Here is a 26556-nt window from a genome sequence, read left to right on the forward strand (position 1 = left end):
GTGCAGCAGCGCAGGAGGCGGGGAGAGGCGGCGAAGGGCGCAGGAGCATCTCTCAGAAGGGGACGCCGCGGACCAGTTGTCTGGGAGGGAGCCGAGCCTCTCCCCGGACCCGCGCGGAGGGCGACAGTGATGCTGCAGAACCGGCGGGAGCGACTCACCGCGGCCGCTCTCTGCGCTCTCGGAGACCCCAGCGCCCGCCTTCTGCAGGGGAAGAGACCATGACCAGAGCTCGTGACTTGCCCCCCGGCCACTTCCCCTAGAAAGAAACCCTTGAAAAAGTTGCATTTAAAAAAATCCTTGCGCTGACCTTTGGGGCCGTGGGGGCCGAAGAAACGTGCGTGCGAGTGCAAACAAGAAAACGAAAGGTGTGTGTGCATGGGGGGCCGGCGGTGGGGGGACCCTCCGCTGCCGCTTTGCCTGACGCTGTGCTGAGGCCGCCCCCGGGACCCCGGGGCTGCGATGAGCCCCTGTAGACGGGCCCGACGACACACGTCCAGAGGGGCCATGGCAGTACTAGCGTGGAAGTTCCCGCGGACCCGGCTACCGGTGGGAGCCAGTGCCCTTTGCGTCGTGGTCCTCTGTTGGCTCTACATCTTCCCGGTCTACCGGCTGCCCAACGAGAAGGAGATCGTACAAGGGGTGCTGCAACAGGGCACGGCGTGGAGAAGGAACCAGACGGCGGCGAGAGTCTTCAGGTACTCCTCCCCTCGCGGCTCCTCCCAGCTCGTGTCCTTTACTCCCCGTGCGCCGAGGACTGGGTCACTGGCTAGGACGGCCTTGCAGAGGCATCTCTTTCATCCAGTACTTCTTCTCCTACTTCCTTTCTTTGCCATTTCTAAACCTGAAGACTTTATCTGGGGTCCTTCCCCACCCCTTACACCAAGACATGTGCAGACACCTGCTTTGCCCACATAAAGCCTGTAAGCATTTCTTCCCCAGCCTAAGTTATAGTCAGTGATTCGTCGGTAACTGGTGGGAAGGAGAATCCAGGTGAACTTTGTCTTTTGCACTTAATGAGAATTTATCTCTTGGGCTCTGCAGATGTTTAAAGCTATAGAGAACTAGAAGAAGGTAAGAGGCATCTTCCTGAGGTTAGGTGAGTGGTTGGTAACATAAATCACTAATGAGGGAGTGATGGGCAAATCTTGGGCGGGGAAAAACATGGACACCTATCCAGGATCCTTCTGCTTTGTGCAGTGTGCCCATGACAAAACACAAAGCACTTACTGATCACCTACTAAGAGCCGGGTACTGTGTGATTTTTATTGAAGACTCAACAACTTTTCCAGTAACAGATATTATTATTCCCATCTTACCAACCACAAACTGGGTCTTCAGAAGGAGGAGTTACTTCCCCGAGGTCATGACATGACCCTTTGAAGTGTGGGAGCTGAAATTTTCATCACACAAAGCTCTACAGCTCCCAGCTTTTTTGGGGGGGGGGCTTAGACTGTAGAGGGCTTCTGGAGGATGGGAGATGGGCTTTAGGTAGAGACTTGAAATCAGAAAACAAACAAAAAACTCAAGCCAGGTTGGAAATTAGAATGCTGGGGCTCAGAGGTTGTAATTTTCCTTCCTTTCTGTGAATTTCAGCTTAAGTGTCTAAAAATAAGTTCTTGGCAGCAGGGTTTGTGTAGTTAGATTGGGAGGGAAGGTAATTTTCCTTCCTCACTTCCCTGGGCATGTTGAGGGGGACACACAGGGGCCTCCACGAGGGCCAGATGCCCCTTTCCCCTTCAGTCCCTGGGGCCAAAGATGCTGCAGTTGGCTCTTCCTGAGATTGTAGTGGTCTAAGTGGGGAGTGCTTTCCTTTGCTCTGCCTAGGATATTTGCAAGCAGTATAGATGGGCAGCTGAGAGCCAACTTAAACATTTTCACTACTGTTGGTTACAAATGTTCAGAAACATCTATGAATTACAAAAAACTTTTTAAACAGATGGTTTCCTTCTCCTCCTTGGTCGGGCCTGCTCCTGGAAAGAAGGTCAAAGAGATAATAGCCAATTCTTTCAGGGGAAGGCAGATGAATTCTTTGAACTGGGAGGGAAGACTTTCCTTCTCTCTTTTTCTTTAGAATTCAGCTATCATTAAGTTTAAAAATAACCCTACACCCCTTAAAAGTCTGTAAGGGCTAATTTTCTCTCGCCTTCACAGTATTGATTGTTGGACTCAAAAGCACCCCAACGGCATAGCATCCAGCAATTCTTTTCCCTAAAGACAGAAAGCACTTTTATCCTAAGTAATATAAGGAAATGAGTTAAGAACTTCCCATTGATTTGCAGTGAAAGAGTCCATTTTTGGTATAGGAAGAAGAATAAGGAAGCTCTTTTAGAGCATAAATTTCTTTTGCAGGACATAATCAAGTGGAAAATGCTTCATATTCTGAGAAACACAAACTGATCATTTCTGAGACACATTTGTCCCTTGCTGTCTGTAGCCTGGAGTAATCTTCAGTGTGGCTTTCATTTGGTCTAGTCTCTATGTGCAGAGAATTACTAATTAAAATCCACACAGTATAAAAAACTGCCTAAACACATATCCCTCAAAGTTAGTGTCTGTAAAAGTGTGTAAGATGCACCATTGCTTGTTGAAAAGAGTTTGGGCTTTGGACTAGAATTCTAGACTAGTAGAATTTCTAGGCTGTGTGTGCCATGACTAGATAGATAAGGAACAGAGTATCTTTGGCAATCCACTCTATGTCTTTGAGTCTTAGTTTCCATATATTTTATTTAAATTCAATTAACATATATTATTTGTTTCAGGGGTGCAGGTCTGTGCTTCATCAGTATTATATAAGTCTTACATTACCCAGTCTTATAATACCCAGTGCTCATTACAACACATACCCTCCCCAGTGTCCATCACCCAGTTGTCCCATCCCTTCACCCTTTTCCCCTCCAGCAATACTCAGTTTGTTTCCTAAGATTAAGAGTCTCTTATGGTTTGTCTCCCTCTCTGGTTTTGTCTTGTTTCATTTTTTCCTCTTTTCACAGGGATAATAACATTTATCTTGCAGGGTTGGTATAGGTTTAAATAAAAAAAATGATGCCAAGTGTTTGGCACATTTACCCAGTCAATGGTGTTATTATAATTGTCATGAATTATGATTTTCTGTATATGTTACAACTTAAATAAGGACTTCTGGCCAGCCCATAAGAATTTGGAACATTTTGCCTGCCAAATTTGCAGAGAAACATTACAGGTCAATATACTACCCCCACCCCCCAGCTTCTTTACATTGAACCTAATAAATAGGGATGAGGAGTTTTATTTATTTTTATTTTTTTTTTTTTAAGAGAGCGAGTTCTTTTTTTTTTTTTTTTAAGATTTTATTCATTTATTTGACAGAGAGAGACACAGCGAGAGAGGGAACACAAGCAGGGGGAGTGGGAGAAGGAGAAGCAGGCTTCCCGCTGAGCAGAGAGATGTGGGGCTCAATCCCAGGACCCTGGGATCATGACCCGAGCCGAAGGCAGATGCTCAACAACTGAGCCACCCAGGTGCCCCAGGGATGAGGAGTTTTAAAAGATAAAAGTATCATGCTTTGTTAAGTCAAAAAAATTTTTGTATTCTGCATCTATAATAAAATCTGTTGTTTTAAATGTGGATTTTTAGTTTGTGGGTAATAGTGTATTTTTTTTAAGAGTTTCTTTTTATTTATTTATTTTTAAAAGATTTTATTTATTTATTTGAGAGAGAGAGAATGAGAGAGACAGAGCATGAGGGGGGGGAGGGTCAGAGGGAGAAGCAGACTCCCTGCTGAGCAGGGAGCCCTGCAGGACTGGATCCTGGGACTCCAGGATCATGACCTGAGCTGAAGGCAGTCGCTTAACCAACTGAGCCACCCAGGTGCCCAATAGTGTATGTTTTTAAAATATTAGACAGGTCAGCCAGAGGCCTTTATTATGTTAAGAAGGCATAACTTTTGCAAACCGGTGGCTGTGTTTTCCAGTCTAAAATATCTTCTGCACAGGGGCGCCTGGGTGGCTCAGTTGTTAAGCGTCTGCCTTCGGCTCAGGTGATGATCCCAGGGTCCTGGGATTGAGCCCCGCATCGGGCTCCCCGCTCTGCAGGAAGCCTGCTTCTCCCTCTCCCACTCCCCCTGCTTGTGTTCCTGCTCTTGCTGTGTCTCTCTCTGTCAAATAAATAAATAAAATCTTTAAAAAAAATATATCTTCTGCACAAATAGAAATATATGTACACAAATATACAATATGCACCTATGTGTGGAGATAAATGCACATTCATAAACTATGGAGTGATGTCATGTATATGTGTAAATTTATACACATATTCATATATACACATATATATATAATTGCAATCAGTTAATTGACCAGTATTTAATGAATGACTGTTATACACCAGATATGAGTTAGGCTCTGGGAGATAGCAGGGAACAGGATGGACAGATTGCTTTCTCTGAGACAACTTACCTCCTACTGGGGGGTGACTGACAAAAACAAATGAGTAAAGCAATAGGATGATTTAAAGTACCGTTAAATGCTATGAGGACAAAGGAAAGTGTTTTGTTATGTGTATAAGCATTAGAATTTCAGATTACATTTTGCCCTCTGTGCTTTCATTTACTTTTGTGATTTTCTTCTCTTGGCTCAGACCTTAAGTATGACTTCTCAGAGGGGAACCTTGACAAATCTCATAGGAGAAGGCAGCAAGAAAGTCACAGAGCTGCAAGAGTTTTGAACTAGAGAGGAGGTTTTCGTAACATCCACATGGCAACAGAAAGATAAGGAATCAATTGACCGTATCATAGAAATATTGGAGAGTTTCTGTGCAACTCTTGTTGCTTCTGAACGAGTAGTCAAGCGGTGTGGGGAAATGCTGAACCAAAGTGGCATTTGTCTCTTCCATCAGGGCCTCAGCCACTTCATTTGCTTCTCTGAAAGAAACTTCAGCTCACAATTTATGCTCAAGACTTTATCCCTGGTGTCAGACATAGTAATAATGACAACAGTAACAACAACAAAACTGACAAATTGTTAGGAGCTTATAATGTGCATGACACTATGCTAAGTGCTTTACATGTACTGTCTCATTTAATTCTCCTAACAACATTGTATAAGTGGATACATTATCATCCACATTTGTAGAGAGGAACATGCCCAGGTCCCTGCCATCACGGGATTTGCTGTAATCCCAGGGATAGGCATATGTGTGTATAATTAACTAACCAGCTGGACATAGGGCCATCAAAGAGAGGCAGCATAGCAGAGAGTAAAACTGATGGACTTGGGAGCTGTCAGAGCATGGTTGGAATCCCAGCTGTATCCCTTTCTGGTTGTATGATCATTGGTAAGTTCAACCCTCAGAGCTTCAGTCTCCCCATTTGTAAAATGGGGTGTGTAGTAATTTCTTACAAGTTCGCAGTGCAAGTTACATAGTGGCATATTGAAAGCACCTAGAACGATGCTTGCCATATACTTCTGTTCAATGCATGGTCGTTATAACAAGAGAAACATGAGCAAAGTGCTGGGGAAGTTCACAGAACATGGCTTTTAATTCTGCTGGAAGGAGGGAAATCAGACAGGAGGTGGTGTTTGCACTAATCCTTAAAGGATGGTAAAACTGGGTGGTAGTAAGAGGTGAGGGCAGAAGGATATTCTAGGCAGGGAGAACAGCAAAGGCTAAGGCAGGGAGATGTGGAAATTCTTGATGTGCTTCCTATATGGAAAGGTATTAATTTTCCCACAGAGAATGTAGTAAGAAGGTAGACTGGGAGGTAGACGGAGGCCAGGTCACCATCTCTGAATGGGCTTGAGGTGTGATTTGTGAAAAATGAATGATGTTTATCAAGGAAGTATCCAAGGGCACCGGCTGTGTGTCAGCTGGCACCTCACTGTTGGCACCTCACTGTTACTGGTGGAGTGGGGGATAGAGGATAACACACGCAAGTGCTCTGAAAATTCTGTATATTCACTGGGTGCTAGCCATTACTTTAAGCCACGATGTTCCTCCTTCCTTTCCCAAATTCTGAATGAAATACTACTCTAAGCATTTCTAGCTTTATGTGCCTTCGTTTCTGTCCATATTTTTGAATCTGTGGATCCCAGAAGCTTCAGATATTTCCACAGCTGCCCTGGTGGCCGCAGAAGGGCCCTGGGGGGAGGGGGAGGGGAGGGAGGCAGGTGCATCGCTCTGTGTATATGGGATGTAAGGCTTATGTTTGTTAAGGTGGAGATTTATGGAATTCACTTTAAAAGTAGTTTAGGAAAAAGAGAGTTTAATACATTTTGGTGCTTAAGAAAATAAGCTTCGATTATGTTGTGGATTTACAAATGTGAAAAAACTTCATTAGCAATAACCACAATAGCAAGAATAAATCATTAACACCAATTGGACACATAAAATATACCAGGCCTGGTTCTCAGTGCTTCTTTTTCTTTTCTTTTGTTCTCATAGCTACTTTACAAAGGTAGATACTTGTATGTTCTTTGTTTTATGGATGAGGAAATGGAGATTCAGAGAGATCCATTAACGAAATGATGGTCACGTTTCCAACCCAGAGCTATTTGACTCTAACTAAGCCTTATGCTCGTTCCCTGATAATCTTAGATAAATGAGGCACTGCTGCCTCTATCCCTTAAGATCTGGCCATGAATACTTCTCCAACATCATCTTTCATCAGCATTCCTCTTTAGGTATAGTATACTGGTGAGGGTTCTAGTTGCTGAAACAAGCCAGGCTGTGTTGGTTTTGCTTGTCATTCCCTCTGCCTGGAATGTCTTTCCTTCAAGGCCACAACTCCTTGCCCTTCACCTGGCCAATTCTTACTCATGTCTTGATGGTGCATTTACTGGTTAAGAGCAAAGGTCCCAAAGTTAGTTGTGCTAAAATTCTGATTCTTCCATTTGCTGTGTTCTTGAGCAAGTCAGCCTTCACTATCCGTTTCCTCATCTGTAAATGTGGCTTTTTTTTTTTTTTCATGTAGCGTCTTGTAGGATTGTTCTGAGCATTAGAATAGATAATGTGTTGAAAAATGCTTCTGGCATATAATTAGTGCTTAATCCATGTTACCTCTCTTCAAGGTAGCCTCCCTTAACTCCTTTCTTCCTTCCCAGGCTGTGTTAGAAGCTTCTCCTCTCTCTTTTTTTCATTGCCTTGTGCATATTATTGCATTTCTGTAATTATCAAAAAACATTTACTACTATGTGTCTACCACTATTACCATAGAAGACGCTAGAACTATAGCAGTTAACTTAAAATTTACTTTCTTGAAGTTTATGGGCTAATGAGGTGACTGGGGGTTCACATGGACACATGGGGGTGCCCTCCCTGTGTCGCCCTGTTCCAGTATCAAACTTCCTGGAGTTTGAGAAGCCTAAATTTGAACTGGCATCCCAGTTTGTTATGCAGGTATATTTGTTCAGGGAAAGGGATAGGAGGTCGGAATATATTTTTTATCTGTTGATTTGATTCTAACTTTTAAATATTTAGATACATTTGTGCTTTTGTCCTCTGCCTTGCCTAGGCCTCTGGCCTAGGTCATGAATGAGCAGGAGATCCAGAGCAGGATAGCAAGCACCTATTACTTTTAAGGTGGTTGGAGGAGAGGTCACTAACGTTTCTCAGGCTTGACTGTAAGCGGTTATTTTAAAAGGTTCCCCCGGGAAACTTATGGCAGGAATCCTAAACTTAAGGTCTTATCTAAATGTCCAGACTGTGCATGTGAGCAGGGTTATCACACTGTAAAATGTTTAGGCAGCAACTCAGAAAAACAAGATTTTTTTTTCTTAAAAGTTGTTTTTCTCATTACAGTTATAAATCATCTTGGAAGTGATGCTGACTATGTATACTTAATGCAATTTCTTTGAGGGAGTTGATAGATTTCTAGTAAAATACAGTACTTTTTAGCTTTTCATTCCACCTTGGATCTCTTGGGAGTTGTGTGACCTTGGGCAAGCTGCTTAGCCTCTCTGTTCCTCTGTTTTGTTATCCAAAAAATGGTATATATGCTAACCCACTTTATAGGCTTGTGATGATAATTGAGATAATTATTGTAGAATCCATAGCCATCCTCACCTAGCTGGTGAGATGACAGGATGCTTGTTCCCACCTAGAAAGAGTCTAGATTTTGGGGCCCCAGAGAATCAGGTTTTGATCCTGGTTCTGTCATTTATTAACTTTGTGACCTTGAAAAATTTTCCTGGCCTCTCTGAGCCTTAGCTGTGGGTGGCAGTACTTACCTTAAGAGGATTAGGTGTTGAATTATTGCTGATTATTAAGCCATAATGATGAGAAAAGCCGCTTCCTGGGACACATCTGATGCCTATTACTTGTACTTTCAGTAATGGAGTATCTAATGAAATGTGACCTTATGACACACCCTCTTCTTCCATAGTGTTAGTACTAAGGATGCTGTAAAATGGCCAGTAGAATTTTAAGGAAGAGAACAGAGCCCAGTCATAAATTACCTATTCAGTCATCCGCATTTACTGAATGCCTGTTGTGCACCAGGTACGGGCTGGGATACAGCAGTGAAAGTTAAGACATGGTTCCTGATTTTATAAAATTTACAGTCTGGTCTAGTGTCATTAGTTAAGTTAGTAAGAAATTGAGTAATGTAGTGTTCCAAGGGCTACGGTTGGTCTGTTTCAGATAATTATGCGGAGTTTCAAAGTGATTGATTTTCTCCCTCTCTGTTGGACTGTCTTCTCGCTATGGCATTGCATGAGAGGGAAGCAGCCAAAACCAGAGGAGCTGTGTCACTCTTTTAATTAGGTGCCAGGAGGAAGCTGAAGTGAATTCAGAGTTACACATTCTCTACTATTCAGGGCTTAAGTAACAGAATACACTACCAGAGATTTCCAAGTGAGTATAATGAGAACGGGCTTTTGGGGAACAAATTGCTTGTTTCAGTTATTGATACAACAAATATATGCATGATTTTATGTCCCCTGTACTTATTTAAAAAAATCTATAGTGTTCATTATTTGTCTGATTTTGGAAGTAATAGATACTGTAGGAAAAATTTAAATGTAGTAAAAAGGAGAAAAAAACCACTCATAATTCTGTCCCTCAGAAGTACTTCATTGCGAACACTGTTTCTTTTGTGCGTATTTGTTTGCATATGTGTATTACTAAATTGTATATTTGTATGTTTAGTTTTATATTCTTTTATCCACTCAGTGTTATATCTTTAACATTTTCTCATATAATTAAATAATTTTTAGCTGCCAAGCTTGTGATAAAATAGCTTTATGATTTTCATTTTGGAAAAACGTTATTTACTGTAAATTTTTTGAATGTTACCAATTTGGAACAAATTACTTTCTTCCAAAGGATCCTTATAAAGGATATCATATTTGCATGTTAGATTTTTTTTTTAATATTTCTTCATATATTTGGTAAATACTGAGCATGGGAAATCAAAAGCCTCTTTTTTTTTTTTTTTAAGATTTTATTTATTTGAGAGAGAGAGAATGAGAGAGAGAGAACACATGAGAGGGAGGAGGGTCAGAGGGAGAAGCAGACTCCCCGCCGAGCAGGGAGCCCGATGCGGGACTCGATCCTGGGACTCCAGGATCATGACCTGAGCCGAAGGCAGTCGCCTAACCAACTGAGCCACCCAGGCGCCCCCAAAAGCCTCTTTAAAGAGTTCTGCTTTCTCAAAGTTGGCTTTTAAGTGATAAGAGCAGCACTTTGTGAAAGTAATTGACATTTAATCACCTAGAGACAAACATTGCTAATATTTTGGTATATGGTTTTCCAGAACATTTAGTGCTTCTTCTGTGTATGTTTATAAAACAAAAATATAATGAATTTGACAGTATATTGTAAAATTTTTAATAACAATATATGTAGATCTATATCATCCCTTTTTATTTATTTTTTTTAATTATTAAATTCAATGTAATTAACATATACTGTGTTATTAGTTTCAGGGGTAGAAGTTTAGTAATTCATCAGTTGCATATAACACCCAGTGCTCATTACATCAAGTGCCCTCCTTAATGCCCATCACCCAGTTACCCCTTCCCCCCATCCATCTCCCCTCCAGCAACCCTCAGTTTGTTTCCTAGAGTTAAGTGTCTCTTATGGTTTGCCTCTGTCTCTATTTTCATCTAATTTTATTTTTTCTTCCCTTCCCCTATGTTCATCTGTTTTGTTTCTAAAATTCCATATATGAGTGAAATCATATGGTATTTGTCTTTCTCTGACTTATTTCATTTAGAATAATCCCTTCCACTGCCATCCATGTCGATGCAAATGGTGGATATTCATCCTTTCTGATGGCTGAGTAATATTCCATTTTATATATGGACCACATCTTCTTTATCCATTGAAGGGCATCTTGGCTCCTTACACAGTTTGGCTGTTGTGGACATTGCTTCTATAAACATTGGGGTGCAGGTGCCCCTTCTTTTTACTGCACTGTATCTTTGGGTTAAATACCTAGTAGTACAATCGCTGGGTCATAGGGTAGCTCTATTTTTAACGTCTTGAGGAACCTTCACACTGTTTTCCAAAGTGGCTGTACCAACTCGCATTCCCACTAACAGTGTAAAAGGGTTCCCCTTTCTCCACATCCTCACCAACATCTATTGTTTCTTGAGTTGTTAATTTTAGGCATTCTTTTTTTTTATTCTTATGTTAATCCCCATACATTACATCATTAGTTTTAGATGAAGTGTTCCATGATTCATTGTTTGTGCATAACACCCAGTGCTCCATGCAGAATGTGCCCTCCTCAATACCCACCACCAGGCTAACCCATCCTCCCACCCCCCTCCCCTCTAGAACCCTGTTTGTTTTTCAGAGTCCATCGTCTCTCATGGTTCGTCTACCCCTCCGATTTCCCCTGCTTCATTCTTCCCCTCCCGCTACCTTCTTCTTCTTCTTTTTTTTTCTTAACATATATTGCATTATTTGTTTCAGAGGTACAGATCTGAGATTCAACAGTCTTGCACAATTCACAGCGCTTACCAGAGCACATACCCTCCCCAGTGTCCATCACCCAGTCACCCCATCCCTCCCACCCCACCCCCAATCCAGCAACCCTCAGTTTGTTTCCTGCAATTAAGAATTCCTCATATCAGTGAGATCATATGATACATGTCTTTCTCTGTTTGACTTATTTCACTCAACATAATACCCTCCAGTTCCATCCACGTCATTGCAAATGGCAAGATCTCATTCCTTTTGATGGCTGCATAATATTCCATTGTATATATATACCACATCTTCTTTATCCATTCATCTGTCGATGGACATCTTGGCTCTTTCCACAGTTTGGCTATTGTGGACATTGCTGCTATAAACATCAGGGTGCACGTACCCCTTCGGATCCCTACTTTTGTATCTTTGGGGTAAATACCCAGTAGTGCAATTGCTGGATCATATGGTAGCTCTATTTTCCACTTTTTGAGGAGCCTCCATACTGTTTTCCAGAGTGGCTGCACCAGCTTGCATTCCCACCAACAGTGTAGGAGGGTGCCCCTTTCTCCGCATCCCCGCCAACATCTGTCATTTCCTGACTTGTTAATTTTAGCCATTCTGACTGGTGTGAGGTGGTATCTCATTGAGGTTTTGATTTGTATTTCCCTGATGCTGAGTGATGTTGAGCAATTTTTCATGTGTCTTTTGGCCATTTGTATACCTCAGCCCTTTTTAATGGCTGTAAGATTTTCCTTTGTTAGAATAGTTAATGATTTATTTAACTAATCCACTATTATTAGATATTCATGTTGTTGCAGTTTCTCACCTTTGTAAATAATGCTGTGATTAACATCTTTGTGTATACATCTTAAACATTTCATCTATTTTCTTAGCATAAATTTCTAAAAGTAGTTTCTTGGCAGTTCTCCCCTCCCCCCCCCCATCAATTCTTATAACTGGCTTCTTTGGTTGTTCATAGAATATCTTCAGCTTTGGCTAAGGGCAGATTTGAGTTTTCCTCCATTTCAGTGTGGAAAGTGATTGCATAAATAGAAAACATACAATGATTGTTAACATTAAATGATGAAATTCTCCTTAGGGAATTTTCAAGAGGTGGAAGCATCTAGGAAAAATTCCCATACAACGGGATGTGTACAGTAGCAGTCCCCTCACTGAGCCCTGTGGCGACCTCTCTATGAGGAATTTATTTAGTGCCCTGGAAGATGTGCCTTTGTCTGTCATGATTATTCTCTTCATTACAGAACAGATGGTAACTAGCTCAGTGTTTCATTCTTGTTTAAAAAGAAATGCCTTTACAGGACCATTTGTACTATCTTCTAGGATTTAAGCAATTAAAAACTGTAATTTAAAAAGAAAGTTTACCTTCTCCTCATGACAAGGTAGAGATTTCAAGGAAAATGATTAATGTCTTAAATAAAAAAAATAAAACAATTGTATGTTAAGACTTATTTTAAGAGTCACTTTCCTATATACTAAAAGTGGAAGTCTTGGGGGGGGATGCTTGGGTGGCTCAGTCAGTTGAGCATCTGCCTTCAGCTCAGGTCAAGGTCTCAGGGTTCTGGGTTTAAGCCCCGTGTTGGCTCTGGGCTCAGCGGGGAGTCTGCTTCTCCCTCTGCCCCACCCCGCTGCTTGTGCGCTCTCTCTCTCTCAAATGTATGAATAAAATCTTTGAAAAAAAAGTAAAATTGGAAATCTTGGGCTTGAAACTAGAACAGATCATATCCACCTGTGCAGAGGGTGAGCGTACAGTAGAAAGGCACAGAAATCCCATGATGATATTTTGTTAGGTTGGTGTTTTGGAAGTTGAGTGTTGGTGATTGGTTGTGTTGATACTTGACTAAATCATCTCTATCCTGTGTTATTCTCCTCCTTTGCACCTGTTTGAAGCAGCTATGCGTACTGTTGCTTTGGTGCTTTAGGGTCAGATGTTGAGTCTTGTTTATATTTGTCTGCCTCTGATCCTCCCTCACAGTCTTACTGACCGTCTAACAAGTACTTGTTTTATGAATGAAAACATCACATTTTCTGCAAGGCCTGTAGATAGCTGTCTGAATACCATTCAGGGGTAGTTTCATTTATTACCTAATATTGAGACTCCATGTTATTAATATTCACTACCAATTCATTTGTTCACTCTTTCACTCGGTCCTTTTTTCAACAAATAACTATTCAGAGCCTTCTGTATGCCAGGCACTCTTATTAGGTGCTGAGAATCAAGTAGTTAGCCAAGAAGACATGGGCCTTCCCCTCGTAGAACGGATAAGCACACAGCATACATTGTAAGAAGAGTGATATTCTCCAAAATAATCTCTCAACTCCTTTTTATGGAGGAAAAACAAGCCCAAGTTTAACTTCACTTTCAGAATTTAGCTGTGTCTGTGTTTGGGCCAAAATCCTACCTTTGGTCCACTCTCTTTCTGGCCTGCACAGTGATTGTGAGGCCAGAGGCCTTTGTACAGTTTAGTGGTATGACATCTTTTGATTCTGGTTAACCTATGCAACATGTGAAATACTAAGAGAGGAAAAAGTCCTTTAAAACATTGCTAAAAGATACGAGTCCATGGGGGAAAGCAAAGCCCAATTACTGGTAGAATGAAAGAGAGCTAGAAGCAGGCTGGCTTGGATGGGGATTGTTTACTTTGTTTGCAATTGATCCTTTTTAAAGATTTTTTTTTTTTTTTACAGATTTTATTTATCTATTTGAGAGAGAGAGCACAAGAGGAGGTAGGGTCAGAGGGAGAAGCAGACTCCTTGCTGAGTAGGGAGCCTGATTCGGGACTCGATCCCACGACTCCAGGGTCATGACCTGAGCCGAAGGCCGTCGCTTAACCGACTGAGCCATCTAGGTGCCCCTGTATGCAACTGATCTTGACTTAACTAGCCACCCTGCCATAATAAAGGAGAGGAAGTTTGACAGAAGGGGGAGGGGCTGGAAATAGAATGCTGTGGTTTAAGGAGTCTCAATTTGGGGTAAAAACACAGTCATTTTATTTTTTCCTAATAACTGCTCCAATACCATGCCATGGTAGCCCTAACTCCTCACTCCCACTCCCCGCCCCACTTAGCTGGCTCTAATGGGTCTTTGGGCCAATGTGGTCAAATTTTATCAATTTTTATCCATCTTGATTATTGGGACAGTATATTCTGGTGCTTAGCTCAGTTTTGTTTATTTTAATTAATTCTTTAAAGGTTTATATATTTATTTTAGAGAGTGAGAGAGAGAACATGAGCGGGAGGGGCAGAGGGAGAGGGAGAGAAAAATCTCAGACTCAACGTTGAGTTCAGAGCCCCACGTGGGGCTTGATCTCATGACCCTGAGATCACAACCTGAGCTGAAACCCAGAGTTGGGGGTTCAACCAACTGTGCCACCAGGAGGCCCTCAGTTTTAGTTTATTTTAAAGCACAATGAAAACTCTGTAGCTACCCTTGCTGCCTGCTTTGGCTCTACCTGCACCTCCAGGAGCATGTAGTGGAAGTGTGAAGGTAGAGCCCTACTCCACCCGCCTCTGGGAGCTACCTCTTCCCCATTGGGTAGGGAGGACATTCACAGTCCTTTTTCTCTGTTAATGATTGTGGTTTCTCATGGGGAATCCTAACAGGCTGCCCACCTCTTCTAAGGCAAACTGGTCTGGTTCCTTCACCTGGTGGGCAGCCTTCATAGGTGGAATACTAGTAAGCCCTCCACCCACAGACAGCTCCCCATTCTTGCCACCCTGAAGGGATTTTTTACAGCCCACTGCCTCCCCATCTCTTTCCATTTCTGTTTCTTTTTTCCAGCATTGCCCTTAAAAATAAAAGTTATTTCACTAGCAAAAATGGGTTTATTTGGGGATAGTGGAAAATTGCAATTTGGAAAAAGCAACGGTTGGCTAAAACATAGGCTAGGCCAACAAAGGAGAGGAACATTATTTTATGAAGAAGGAGGAAGTTGAGAAGGGTTGTTCTAAAGGAAAGTCCATTGAAGGAAGGCAAAAGTTCAGGGTGATGATGGTTTCCCATTGGCTGAGTTGCAGGGGTAGTTGATTTCTTGTAAGAGATGCAATGTACATCTTTTCTTGTTGGGAACTGTAATTGATGATTCTTCCTTGTTGGTTCTTCTGGGGGGGGGGGTGTATATAATTGATGAGTCTTGAGGTAGAGTGGTACGGTGTGAGGGCTCCCCCTTCTGGCCTCTGACTCCCATCGTAGTGAGATTTTCCTTGGTTAATTTTCACAGGAGATAGCACAGAGCCAGCGCGGGGCCAGTGCCGCAAACAGCCCAAGCATAAAATGCCTGTTTCTCTTTATTGAAGACCCTCATTGTCTTTACAAGTGATTCTATTTGAACATCCCCCACCCTTCTTCTTCCTTTGTTGGCAGGGAGAGAAGGCACTTGCTCTACATGAGACAATAGCCTCATGAGAAAACATGGCACTCCCAAGTCTGTTCCTTTCCCCTGGTCCTACTCCATGTGAATCAGCTGTGTGGCGAGAGGACTGCTTCACTGTCTAGTACTACTTAGAGAACCTGTGGGGAGGTGGTTGGCTCCAACTTCTGGCAGCTTTCTGAACCTAAGAAATAGGGTAATTAGCACATGTTGGTCTTAATTCTGGCTTCTGACCGTAAATCCCAGATAAGAGAGAAAAACCTCATATTTTGTTATATTTATTTCCTGGGTACGTTTTTGTACTGTCACAAAATTCAGTCATACTGTTTCTTAAACGATCCCTGTGGGCCCCAGAAATCGGGAAATGCTCAATGGGTCAGTTCACTTTCATACTGAATAGGTGATCAAGGTTTCTTATCACAAACAAAGCATTCAACGGGGCACCTGGGTGGCTCAGTTGGGTAAACGTCTGCCTTCAGCTCAGTTCATGATATCAGGGTCCTGGGATCAAGCCCCACATTGGGCTCCCTGCTCGGTGGGGAGTCTGCTTCTCCCTTTCCCTCTGCCTCTCTCCCCTGCTTGTGCTCTCTCTCTCTCTCTCAAATAAATAAATAAAATCTTAAAACAAAAAAACAAACAAGGCGTTCAAGAACCCCCAGCCCCCTGTTTTGGGGGCTTACCACAAATGTCTCCAATTGTCACCATGCCATTTAGAGTCACTCTTCTGCTGCCAGTTCTTCTTCATTTCCTTTTCTTTCTGCTCAGGAAGCTTGGGGGCAGACTGCCAAGTATGCTGGCTAAGCAGACTCCAGCTGGGGAATGTTATCCCTTTGGGCAGGCACTCCCAGTCTTGATTTTCTTGAGTGCTCCCTCCTCTTCAGGAAAGGGAAGCAGGGCCACTCCTGAACAGGTTCCTCTCACTCCTAATTTCCCTTTATGTTGACCAGGGTTGGGGGGTGGTTGTGTGGTGGGGCTGGATCCAGATCATCCCCCCAAACTCTGCTAGGGGTCTGGCCATATATCCCGTGGCCCTCTCAAGTCAGTGAAGGGTACTTAGCAGCAGTGTCTCCAGATTTGGATGTAAACCATGATTCCAGCATAAAATCCCACTGAACATCCTGTTACAAGAGGAAAGAACCAATAAAGAAACTGGAAGATTGCTCCTAAAGTATCAAATTTCAGGATTTATAACTTTTAAGCAGTCTAAAAAAATTCCCTTTGGGCTTTTAGAGTAGAGATAATCTATGGAAACTTAAGTTCATGTTTATGAACATTTGTTGAGCACCAATTATGTGCAAGTACTATGCTAGATGCTTTCATGTGCAAAATATCAGTCCATCTTGGTTTTAAAAACTCTTGGTTTTATTTTTTTTTTTTAAAGATTTTATTTATTTATTTGAGAGAGAGAATGAGAGAGAGAGAGAGAGCACATGAGATGGGGGAGGGTCAGAGGGAGAAGCAGACTCCCCGCCGAGCAGGGAGCCCGATGCGGGACTCGATGCGGGACTCGATCCTGGGACTCCAGGATCATGACCTGAGCTGAAGGCAGTCACTCAACCAACTGAGCCACCCAGGCGCCCAAAAACTCTTGGTTTTAAAATCAGCTCCATTTCTGGGGCGCCTGGGTGGCTCAGTCGTTAAGTGTCTGCCTTCAGCTCAGGTCATGGTCCCAGGGTCCTAGGATTGAGCCCCACATCAGGCTCCCTGCTTGGCAGGAAGCCTGCTTCTCTCTCTCCCACTTCCCCTGCTTGTCTTCCTTCTCTCACTGTGTCTCTCTGTCAAATAAATAAATAAAATCTTTGTAAAAAAATAAAATCACCTTGATTTTTTAAGCAATAATGATATTTTTAGTAGCATAGTTGTTATTTATTTTTTATCTGCCATATGCGAGGCACTATTTTAAGGACTTTACACAGTGTTATCATTTGGCATTCACAAATACTCTGTGAGGGAGGTATTATCCTTATTTTACAAAGAATCAGGCTGTGAGTAATTATTTCTTTAAGGCCATTTAGATTGTAGGTGATGCTGACAGCTAGCATTTAAAGAGTGCTTACTATGTGTCAGACCCTCTTTTAAATACTTCATGTATGTTAACGTCATGATAACAACCCTATAAGATAATCTGCCCCCCCCAAATCACACAAATTTACTATTTTATCCTTTTGTAGGATAGAAGTTTAACATGAGTCCCAGTGGGTTAAAATCAAAGTATCAGCAAGCTGCAGTCCTTTCTGGAGGCTCTAGAAGAGGATCCATTTCCTTCCTCATCTGGGTTGTTGGCAGAATTCACTTCCTTGTGGTTGTATGATGGAGGTGGCCATTTCCTGGCTGGCTGCTAATTGAAGGCTGGCCTCAGCTTCTAGAGGCCACCCTCATTTCTTGGCTCATGAATCCTTTCCTTCTTAAAAGCCCCCGGGAGCAAATTGGGTCTTTTTTTTTTTTTAAGACCTAATTTTTCTAGAGCAGTTTTAGGTTCACAGCAAAATTATGAGGATTTCCTGTATACCCCCAGCTGCATATTTACATAGCCACCCCAATTATCAACACCTTCCCCAGAATGCTGCCTCAATTGATGAACCTACATTGACACATTATAATCACCCAAAGTCTATAGTTCATCTTTTCAGCCTTGGCGTTGTTCATTCTAAGCGTTTGGACAAATGTGTAATGACATGTATCTATCATTATAGTAACATACAAAGTGGTTGCATTGCCCTGAGAATCCACTGTGATCCACCTATTCATCCCTCCTTTCTCCCTCAATGCTGGGCTGATTTTTTAGTGTTTCCATAGTTTTGCCTTTTCCAGAATGCCATATAGTTGGAATCATATAGTATGTAGCCTTTTCAAATTGGCTTTTTTTCTCTTAGTAATAAGCATTTATGTTTCCTCTATGTCTTCATGGCTTGATAACTCACTTCTTTTTAACGCTGAATAATATTCCATTGTATGTACCACAGTTTTTTTTATCCATTCACCTACTGAAGGATGTCTTGGTTGCTTCCAAAGTTTGGCAGTTATGAATTATAAAAAACCACAGACAGTTTGGCCTCACAGATTTAAGGCATTGGCATACCGACTCAATAAATGTTAAAGAGGTGGATGCCTAGCTAAGTGAATATATAGCTGAATAAACTCTTTTAGGTAAATACCAAGGAGTATGATTGTGGATTGTATGATAACAGTATGTTTAATTTTGTAAGCATCTGCCAAACTGTCTTCCAAAGTGGCTGTACCATTTTGCATTCCCACCAGCAATGAATGAGAGTTCCTATTGCTCCACATCTTGGCGAGCATTTGGTGCTGTCATTGTTTTTGATTCTGGCCACTCTAATGGATATGTAGTGGTATCTTATTATTGTTTTAATTTGCATTTCCCTGATGACAAATGATGTGGAGCATCTTTCACATGTTTATTTGCCATCTGGTGAGGTGTCTTAAGGTCTTCAGACCATTAAAAAAAATCAAGATGTAAGTAGCATATTATGTTATATAATGTTCAGATGTACAACGTAATGATTTAATATTTGTGTATATTGCAAAGTGATCACTATAGTAAGTCCACTTAACATCTGTCACCACACAGTCACAATTTTTTTTTTACTTGTGATAAAAACCTTTAAGATTTACTCTTTTAGCAACTTTAAATATACAATGCAGTATTATGAACTACAGTCACATTACATCCTGAGCACTTACTTATTTTATGATTGGAAGTCTGTACCTTTTGATCATCTCCATCCATTTTGCGTACGCCTTACTTCTGGCAACCACCAGTCTGTTCTCTGTATGTATGAGTTTGGTATTTTGTTTTTTTGTCGTTGTTGTTGTTGTTTGGTGGCGGGCCCATTTTTAAATTGGATTGTTTGTTTTCTTATTATTGAATTTTAAGTGTTTTCTGTGTATTTTGAAAAACAATTCTTTATCAGCTGTGTCTTTGCAGATATTTTCTCCCAGTCTGTGGCTTGTCTTCTTGTTCTCTTGACATTGTCTTTCACAGAGCAAAAGTTTTAAATCTTAATGGAGTCCAATTTAGCAATTATTTCTTTCTTACATTGTGCCTTTGGTGTTGTATCTAAAATATTGCCATACCCAAGGTCATTTAGGTTTTCTCCTATGTTATCATTTAGGAGTTTTATAGTTCTGCATTTTACATTTAGGTCTGTGATCCATTTTGAGTTAATTTTGTGAAGGTATAAGGTCTGTGTCTAGATTAAATTTTTTTTTTTTTTTTTGCATGGGGATGTCCAGTTGTTTTAACACTATTTGTTGAAAAGACTAAGACAGTCCTATTTTATTGATGGAGAAACTGAAGCAAAAGGAGCTTTAGGACCTTACTCAAAATTATGCAGTTAGGAAATGGTCTTTCTGGCTCTAGGGCTCATGGGCTTTAGGGCTCTAGGGCCCCTTATTATGCCAGACTGCTCCTTTGCAGTAAGATCAATATTGACATTCAGGGCTTCAAGTTAAATCCTGATGCCTCCTTATATTGTAGTGTCTTATTACAAAGGAAAGAATCTCAAATGGAAAAATTTCAGTCTATGAAAGTGAATTAATTCTTGTTGTATTTGACTATTATTAATATCCAAGACTACTTTTACTATTTACTCCTCAATGATCCTGCAAATAAAGCAGTGTGCTCAAGCCTTGGGCAAGCTGTCTCTTTCCTTCTTTCTGCCTGGCATCTCTGATTCATCCCAGTGGCTTAATTTTAGGGGTTTTTGGGGCTCTCCTATCTTGCTGTCATAGCCCACTTGGTTATTTCCATTTATATCTGTGAGGTGGATGCCAAGAAATCATACAAACTATGCCATCGTCAGGGAGACTAAAACCTATACAACTGTGAGAAACAGGAGTGGAACAGCCACTGTTTGGAGACTTTTTCTGTGTTACCTAAAAAAGGAAGTTATTCTTTGTCTTCTCTCCATTGTGGAAATCCCCAGAAACTTCTTTCGAACTCAGTCACTGTCTCTGAAATTGAATCTGTGTGACAGTATTTTGAGTTATTCTGAAGGATTATCTAGAGGTCTAATTTCTTTTTTTTTTTTAAGATTTTATTTATTTTTTGACAGAGAGAGAGACAGCGAGAGAGGCAACACAAGCAGGGGGAGTGGGAGAGGGAGAAGCAGGCTTCCTGCGGAGCAGGGAGCCCGATGGGATCATGACCTGAGCCGAAGGCAGACGCTTAAAGACTGAGCCACCCAGGCGCCCCAGAGGTCTAATTTCTGTTAGAAGTGCAATTTCTGTCTTTTGAAAATTATTTATAAGGTAATGCATTTTTATTGTAAACATTAAAACTTTATACAGGTGTATATTAAGCAAGCATGAAAGTCTTCTCAGTCTCTTTCCCTAGAGGTAAACAGTGTTAATGTTTTGATACCATCATTATTCCAGGAGAGCAGGTGTAAACTAGGACTATTTCAGACTAACCAGGATATATAATTCCCCTACTGTCTATGAGTTTTTAAAAATTTAAATCTATAGAAACATCTAACTGCACTCCATATACATATATTACACATAGTGATAGCTTCTAATATGGCTCCTAATGATCCCCACCTCCTGGTATTCATGTGTCATCCCCTCCTTTTGAGTGTGGGCTAGATTTAGTGACTTACTTCTAGAATTGAATGGACTACTGCAGAACTGACGGTATGGCAGTTCTGATATTAGATTTATAAAGACGGTGGCTTCCGTTTTGCGTGTTCTCTTTCTCTATTGGGTCACTTGTTCTGGGGGAAGCCAGCTCCCGTGTTGTGAGGACACTCAGGCAATTTGGAGTTGTGGTAAGGCACTGGCGAGGAACATGTGGTAAGAAACTGAGGTGTTTGGTCAAGCAAGGAACCTTGGTCCAGCAAGGAACCAAGGCCACCAAGAGCCACATGAATGAACTGAGAAGTAGACCCTCCAGCTTTAGTTTACTGCAGCTCCCGGCCGATAGCCTGACTGCAAGTTCACGAGAGACCCTGAGCTCATCTAGCTAAGACACTCCTGACCCTCAGAAACTGTGTTAGAAAATAAATCTTTATTGTTTGAAGCTGCTGAATTTTGGAGTAATTTGTTACATAGTAATGGATAACTGATGCATTTATTAAGTAATAATCAAATCATATAAAAATCATTTTTGACAGCATCCTCTTTTTGCTACCCACAATGTATGGGTTAGTGGATACCTCATTTAGTATGTGTGGCACAAAGCAACATTATCTTATTTTTAAAAAAAGATGGGGAGAATATGAAATTCCATTTTAGGGTTGACCATAGTATCTTTCTTTTCTTTATTTTTTAAAATGAGAAATGGCTTAACAAACATCCTGGAATACATTTTTCTGCTTCTGTAATTATCTCTACAGGATAGCTTCTTAAAGGGAAAATTTCAGGGTCATGAAATAAGACATTAAATTTTAAAATTGATATTTATGAATTGTCTTCCAATTGAAGTCATCTTTTTTGTGACCAAGAGCCTGTTGGCTGTTCCAATATGGAATATAATTAACCTTAAAATGTTTTGCTAGGGCGCCTGGGTGGCTCAGTCCGTTAAGCATCTGCCTTTGGCTCAGGTCGTGATCCCAGGGTCCTGGGATCGAGCCCTGGGTTGGGTCTGGCTCCTTGCTCAACGGGGAGTCTACTTCTCTCTGTGCCCCCACCCTGCTCTCATGCTGTCTCTCACTCTCTCAAATAAATAAATAAAATCTTAAAAAAATGTTTTGCTGGAGCACCTGGGTGGCTCAGTTGTTAAGCGTCTGCCTTCAGCTCAGGTCATCATCCCAGGGTGCTGGGATTGAGCCCCGCATCGGGCTCCCTGCTAGGCAGGAAGCCTGCTTCTCCCTCTCCCACTCCCCCTGCTTGTGTTCCTGGTCTCGCTGTCTCTGTCAAATAAATAAAATAAAATAAATGTTTTGCTAATATATAGGTGAAAAATTATAATTTTAATTAATGAGACTGAGCTTCATTTTACATTTTTTAATTACTATTATTCCTGAAGATTTCCTCTCCTATGAAGGGCACTTCTAGGTCTTTTGCCTATTTTCTTCTTGAGTTGTTCATCTCTTCCTTTTTGATACCCTAGTGTCCTTTGTTAAAGGACTGTGGCTCTTTGCCGTATCTGTGGCACATACTTTTCCCAGTTTGTCTTTTGTCTTATGTTTATGTTTATAATTTTTTTGGTGAAGACTTTGAAAGTAATTAGCAATCAACTTCATCACTTTTTTCTTTTATGGCTTTTGAACCTTTGTGTCATGATTCCTGCAGCCCAAGATATTTTCATCTAGTATATTTATGATTTAATATTTTTACATTAAAATTTCTGACCTATCTATGATTTATTTTAGTATAATGAGGGAGAGATATCCAGTATTTTCCCTGTATCTTCTAGCATCATTACCCAACAGCAAAAACAAAAATCTTACCTCCTTCCACTCATTTGAAATACCAAATTTACCCATGCTAGATAATCCTATCTGTGTGGGTCTATTTTGGAAGTCCCACTTTTCTTCCATAGCTTTATCTGATTAATTCTATTCTACAGCCATACTATATCAATTACTGTAGCTTTACAGTATATTTTAATATCTCATAAGGCCAGTTATTGTTTTTTTTGCCAGAATTTTCTTTGTAATTCTTTCATATTTTTCTCCTAGGTACAATTGAGATTGCTTTTCAAGTTCAGATGATTTCTGTGGGATATTTTTATTTGAATTTCATTAATTGATACATTATTTTAAAATTGAAACTTTCTATCCAAGAGTAATATATATTTACTTATATATTTAATCCTTGTTTTATTTCCCTAAGCAGAGAATATAGTTTTTTTCTTTTATATTTTGCTCAGTTCTTATTGAGATTACTCCCAGATATCTTGTTTTTGATGCTATTTTTTTTTTACCAAGAAGTATCTTGTTTTCATAATTATTTCTGTGATTATTGTTTATATATAGGAAAGTTATTATTTATTTATAGGAAGCCACCTTATTTAAGTTTCTTAGTGTAGTTTTTTTTTTTGTTTTGTGTTTTAGTTTATCCTCTTGGGTTTTCCAGATATGCACTTCTATATTTATGTATCTTATACATAATGATAATCTGTTCTCTTTCCTAATATTTACTTCTTGTGTCTTATGTTCTTTAATGGGCATGCTTTCAGCATTTCTTCAATGAATTCAATGCTGGATTTCTTTTGTCTTCCTATTCTTTGTCTGTCTTCTGTTGAATCTTAACTTCTCATCAGTTTTTAGCTCTGTGATTTGGGCAAGTTACTGACATGAAGAAAAGTGGAGCTTAGAGAAGTAGGGAGTGGCTGAGCCAGAATGCAAACTCAGGAGTTTCTGGCTTCAGGGCTCACACTCATCTATTTTCTCTGTTTATTCTTCTTTTCCTCCCCTCCCCTCCCCTCCCTTTCCTTCCCTACCCCCCTTCCTTCTCTGTCTCTTTCTCTCTCCCTTCCTTCCCCTGCTTATTGTTTATGGATCCTCTAAATCTAGTCACCAGATTTCATCCCAAAATGTATCCTGTTTTAGCAGCTTTGGTGGAAATCTGCGGTTGATATAATAAGCATCTAGATATACCATTATGGTGATTGGAAGCAAGGTATGATTGGATGTCTGACTTTAAGAACAGTAGATTTCATCATATAACATTGCCTTTCTATGAGAGGGTTTATTTTTTGGAGGCAAGGGGCTTCCTGAATTGGTTTATTTGTTTGCCCTAACCACTTTCATCTTTTCCAAATTATTGAAACTTCATAATTTCTTCACTACTTCAAGACCTCTTGCTGCATATTCTCTTGTCCTTCACTACCATAAGGTCCTCAGTTTGACAGGAAACACAGATCACTGAGAGAGGCTTGAATCAAATGACTCTGGTTTCTGGAAATGTCATTACTTTAGAAAGGAGCACAGGAGGGAGGGAAAGAAAATAGTTCAGATTTTTGTGGAAAAAAGGAAAGCAAAAGGCAAACAGAAGTTCTCTTCAGAAGAGAGGAAACAGTGATAGGTTTAAAAAGTTGATATGTGTTAAATTTGCTATATTTTCTCTGCTTGAATCTTATTTCAGAGGAAGATTGGTTGCTCTAAACTAAGTCTTTTGTTAATAAGGCGCAGGTCTATCTTGGGTGGTTGTGATAGGGATGGATAAAGAGTGGGAGAAATGTCAAAAATAGGAACCTCTTACTTGCAAGTGGTAGTATTTGCAACTCTACTTAGCACATCTTTTTTTATTCAACAGATCATTGTTGAATTCCTACTATGATGATAGCTTTGATGGGGGGAGACAAAGAAAGGGTAAGGCATTGTCCCTGATATCCAGGTGCTTTTAGCTAGTGGGTCAGACAACTAAGTAGTGGTACTTAGGAGTAGAGAAGAGTGCTGAACTTACTCCTGAAGGATGAATGGTATTTGAATCAGCAGGGAAATGTAATGGCACATTGTGATCCTGGGAAAGACAGCATGAGAAATGGTTTTGTTTGTAAGTTAGTGCTGAATGGCTGGCTTCAGCAGAATTATGTGGGTATGAAAATGAAAGAAAATCTTGAGCAGTTAGGACGAGGTTCATTAAAAGTTTGTGAGCTACTGGAAGTTCTTTGGTGTGCAAGTAACTTGATAACTGTGATTAGGAGTACAGATCTGGTAGTGGCATGGGGCAGATTGGCAGAGGCAGGGACAGGAGCTCAGAGGCAGTCATGCCAAGAGCCCCGTGGAGAGTGCAGACAATGGGATTAGCATAGGATGGGCAGATCTAGGAGACTCAGCAGAAAACCCTCTAGATTAAAAAATGATTTAGTAGAGTTAATGGCAAAGAAGGAAGATATACAATAAATATGGTTTGAGCCTCAAGTGCTACTATTCAAAACTAGACCGACAGGCAAATTTGACATTATCTATGTACTCTCATCCTGAATACATCCATCAGTCATGGAATCTGGGCTGAAATGGCATTTTTTTTCCCTGCCAGTTGAGCTAGTTACCATTTTACTTTTTTATCCTTAAAGTTTTTTTCAGTTGTTAGATGGGATTCTTGATGTGTTCCCGTAATGCTTTTATCCATTATATATTGAATTATCTTCAAACGATCCTCCAGTAGATGCTCCAGTGAGTGAAAAGCCAAGGCTATCACCATGATGGCATAAATAGACGAAGAGGTTAAAAGCCTGTTAGAAAACATACTGGCTGGCTTCCTTCTCTTCTTGGTAACAGGAGATAACTGTATTTGAGCTTTTTTTGATGACTAAAGATCTATAATGAATGCTGGTACTAATAAGCATGGAGGAGGGAAAGGGAAGGTGTAAGGCTGGGCTACTTTGTCGGTTCCTCTGTTTTAGCCCGTTTTGCAGTGGATGTTTGTGCACCTGGTAGGACTGAGCTAGTAGGGGTCTGGATAGATGGGAGAGGCATACTCCCTGACATACATATTCTCTTCCTTTATTCTTCTCAGATAAACCAACTCGGTGCTTTAAGGACCACAGAGTGCTTATTCTAGGTGTCCCCCTTGCCCTGCAACACACCCAAACATAGACACATACACACACGGAGCAAATACAACCAAGTACTTTTTCAATAGACAAACTTTTAAAAAATAAAAATCTCTAAATTTGCATTATGAGCAACTACCAAGGTGTAAACAGAGCATATCTACTTGTGCCAGGTATCTGACCACCACCTGATCAGCCTATATGGCCTAAGATACCTTCCCACTGGCACCACATGCCTTTGGCTCCATGGACATCCCAGCATATTCCAGATAAAAAAGCACCTGTTGAGAAGTTTAAAGTGTACTTACCATAAAAATTGTCAAATTGAGCTTATGCATAAATTAATCAATTCTGGTACAATTTGTGTATACTCCAATGATTCTGTTTTGTTGTTGAACATCAGGGGTATTTGGCTTAGTTGTCTAGGTTCACTGAAATAGGGTGACTTTTTTTTTTTAAAGATTTTATTTATTTGACAGAGAGAGAGACAGCGAGAGCAGGAACATAAGCAGGGGGAGTGGGAGAGGGAGAAGCAGGTTTCCCGGCGAGCAGGGAGCCTGATGTGGGGCTCGATCCCAGGACCCTGGGATCATGATCTGAGCCGAAGGCAGACGCTCAACGACTGAGCCACCCAGGCACCCCTGAAATAGGGTGACGTTTATGAACAAGTGGTTACCCAAACTCTTTGGCACAGGCTGGAATTCTCTTGCTTCTTATTTTCAGCTCCCTTGGATATTATCCCATTTCTATCCCTGATGCTTTATGTGTAGAAATAACTCCTTCAGCATGTGTTCTGTGCTTTTCCTATTT

General features: G+C 40.8%; 1 protein-coding gene across 1 annotated transcript in view; it reads left to right on the forward strand.

The window, feature by feature from the left end:
• Positions 1-395: 395 nt before the first annotated feature.
• Positions 396-26556, forward strand: part of ST8SIA1 (ST8 alpha-N-acetyl-neuraminide alpha-2,8-sialyltransferase 1) — a 144459-nt gene continuing 118298 nt past the window's right edge. The window contains exon 1 of the mRNA XM_035028081.1: positions 396-695. Within this exon, the coding sequence (XP_034883972.1) occupies positions 460-695 (236 nt within the window). The 5' untranslated portion in view covers positions 396-459. The remainder of the gene's footprint in view (positions 696-26556) is intronic.

This window comes from Mirounga leonina, unplaced genomic scaffold (genome assembly GCF_011800145.1).
Source record: "Mirounga leonina isolate KUSES-001 unplaced genomic scaffold, KU_Mleo_1.0 Mir_201, whole genome shotgun sequence".
Classification (NCBI taxonomy): Eukaryota; Metazoa; Chordata; class Mammalia; order Carnivora; family Phocidae; genus Mirounga; species Mirounga leonina.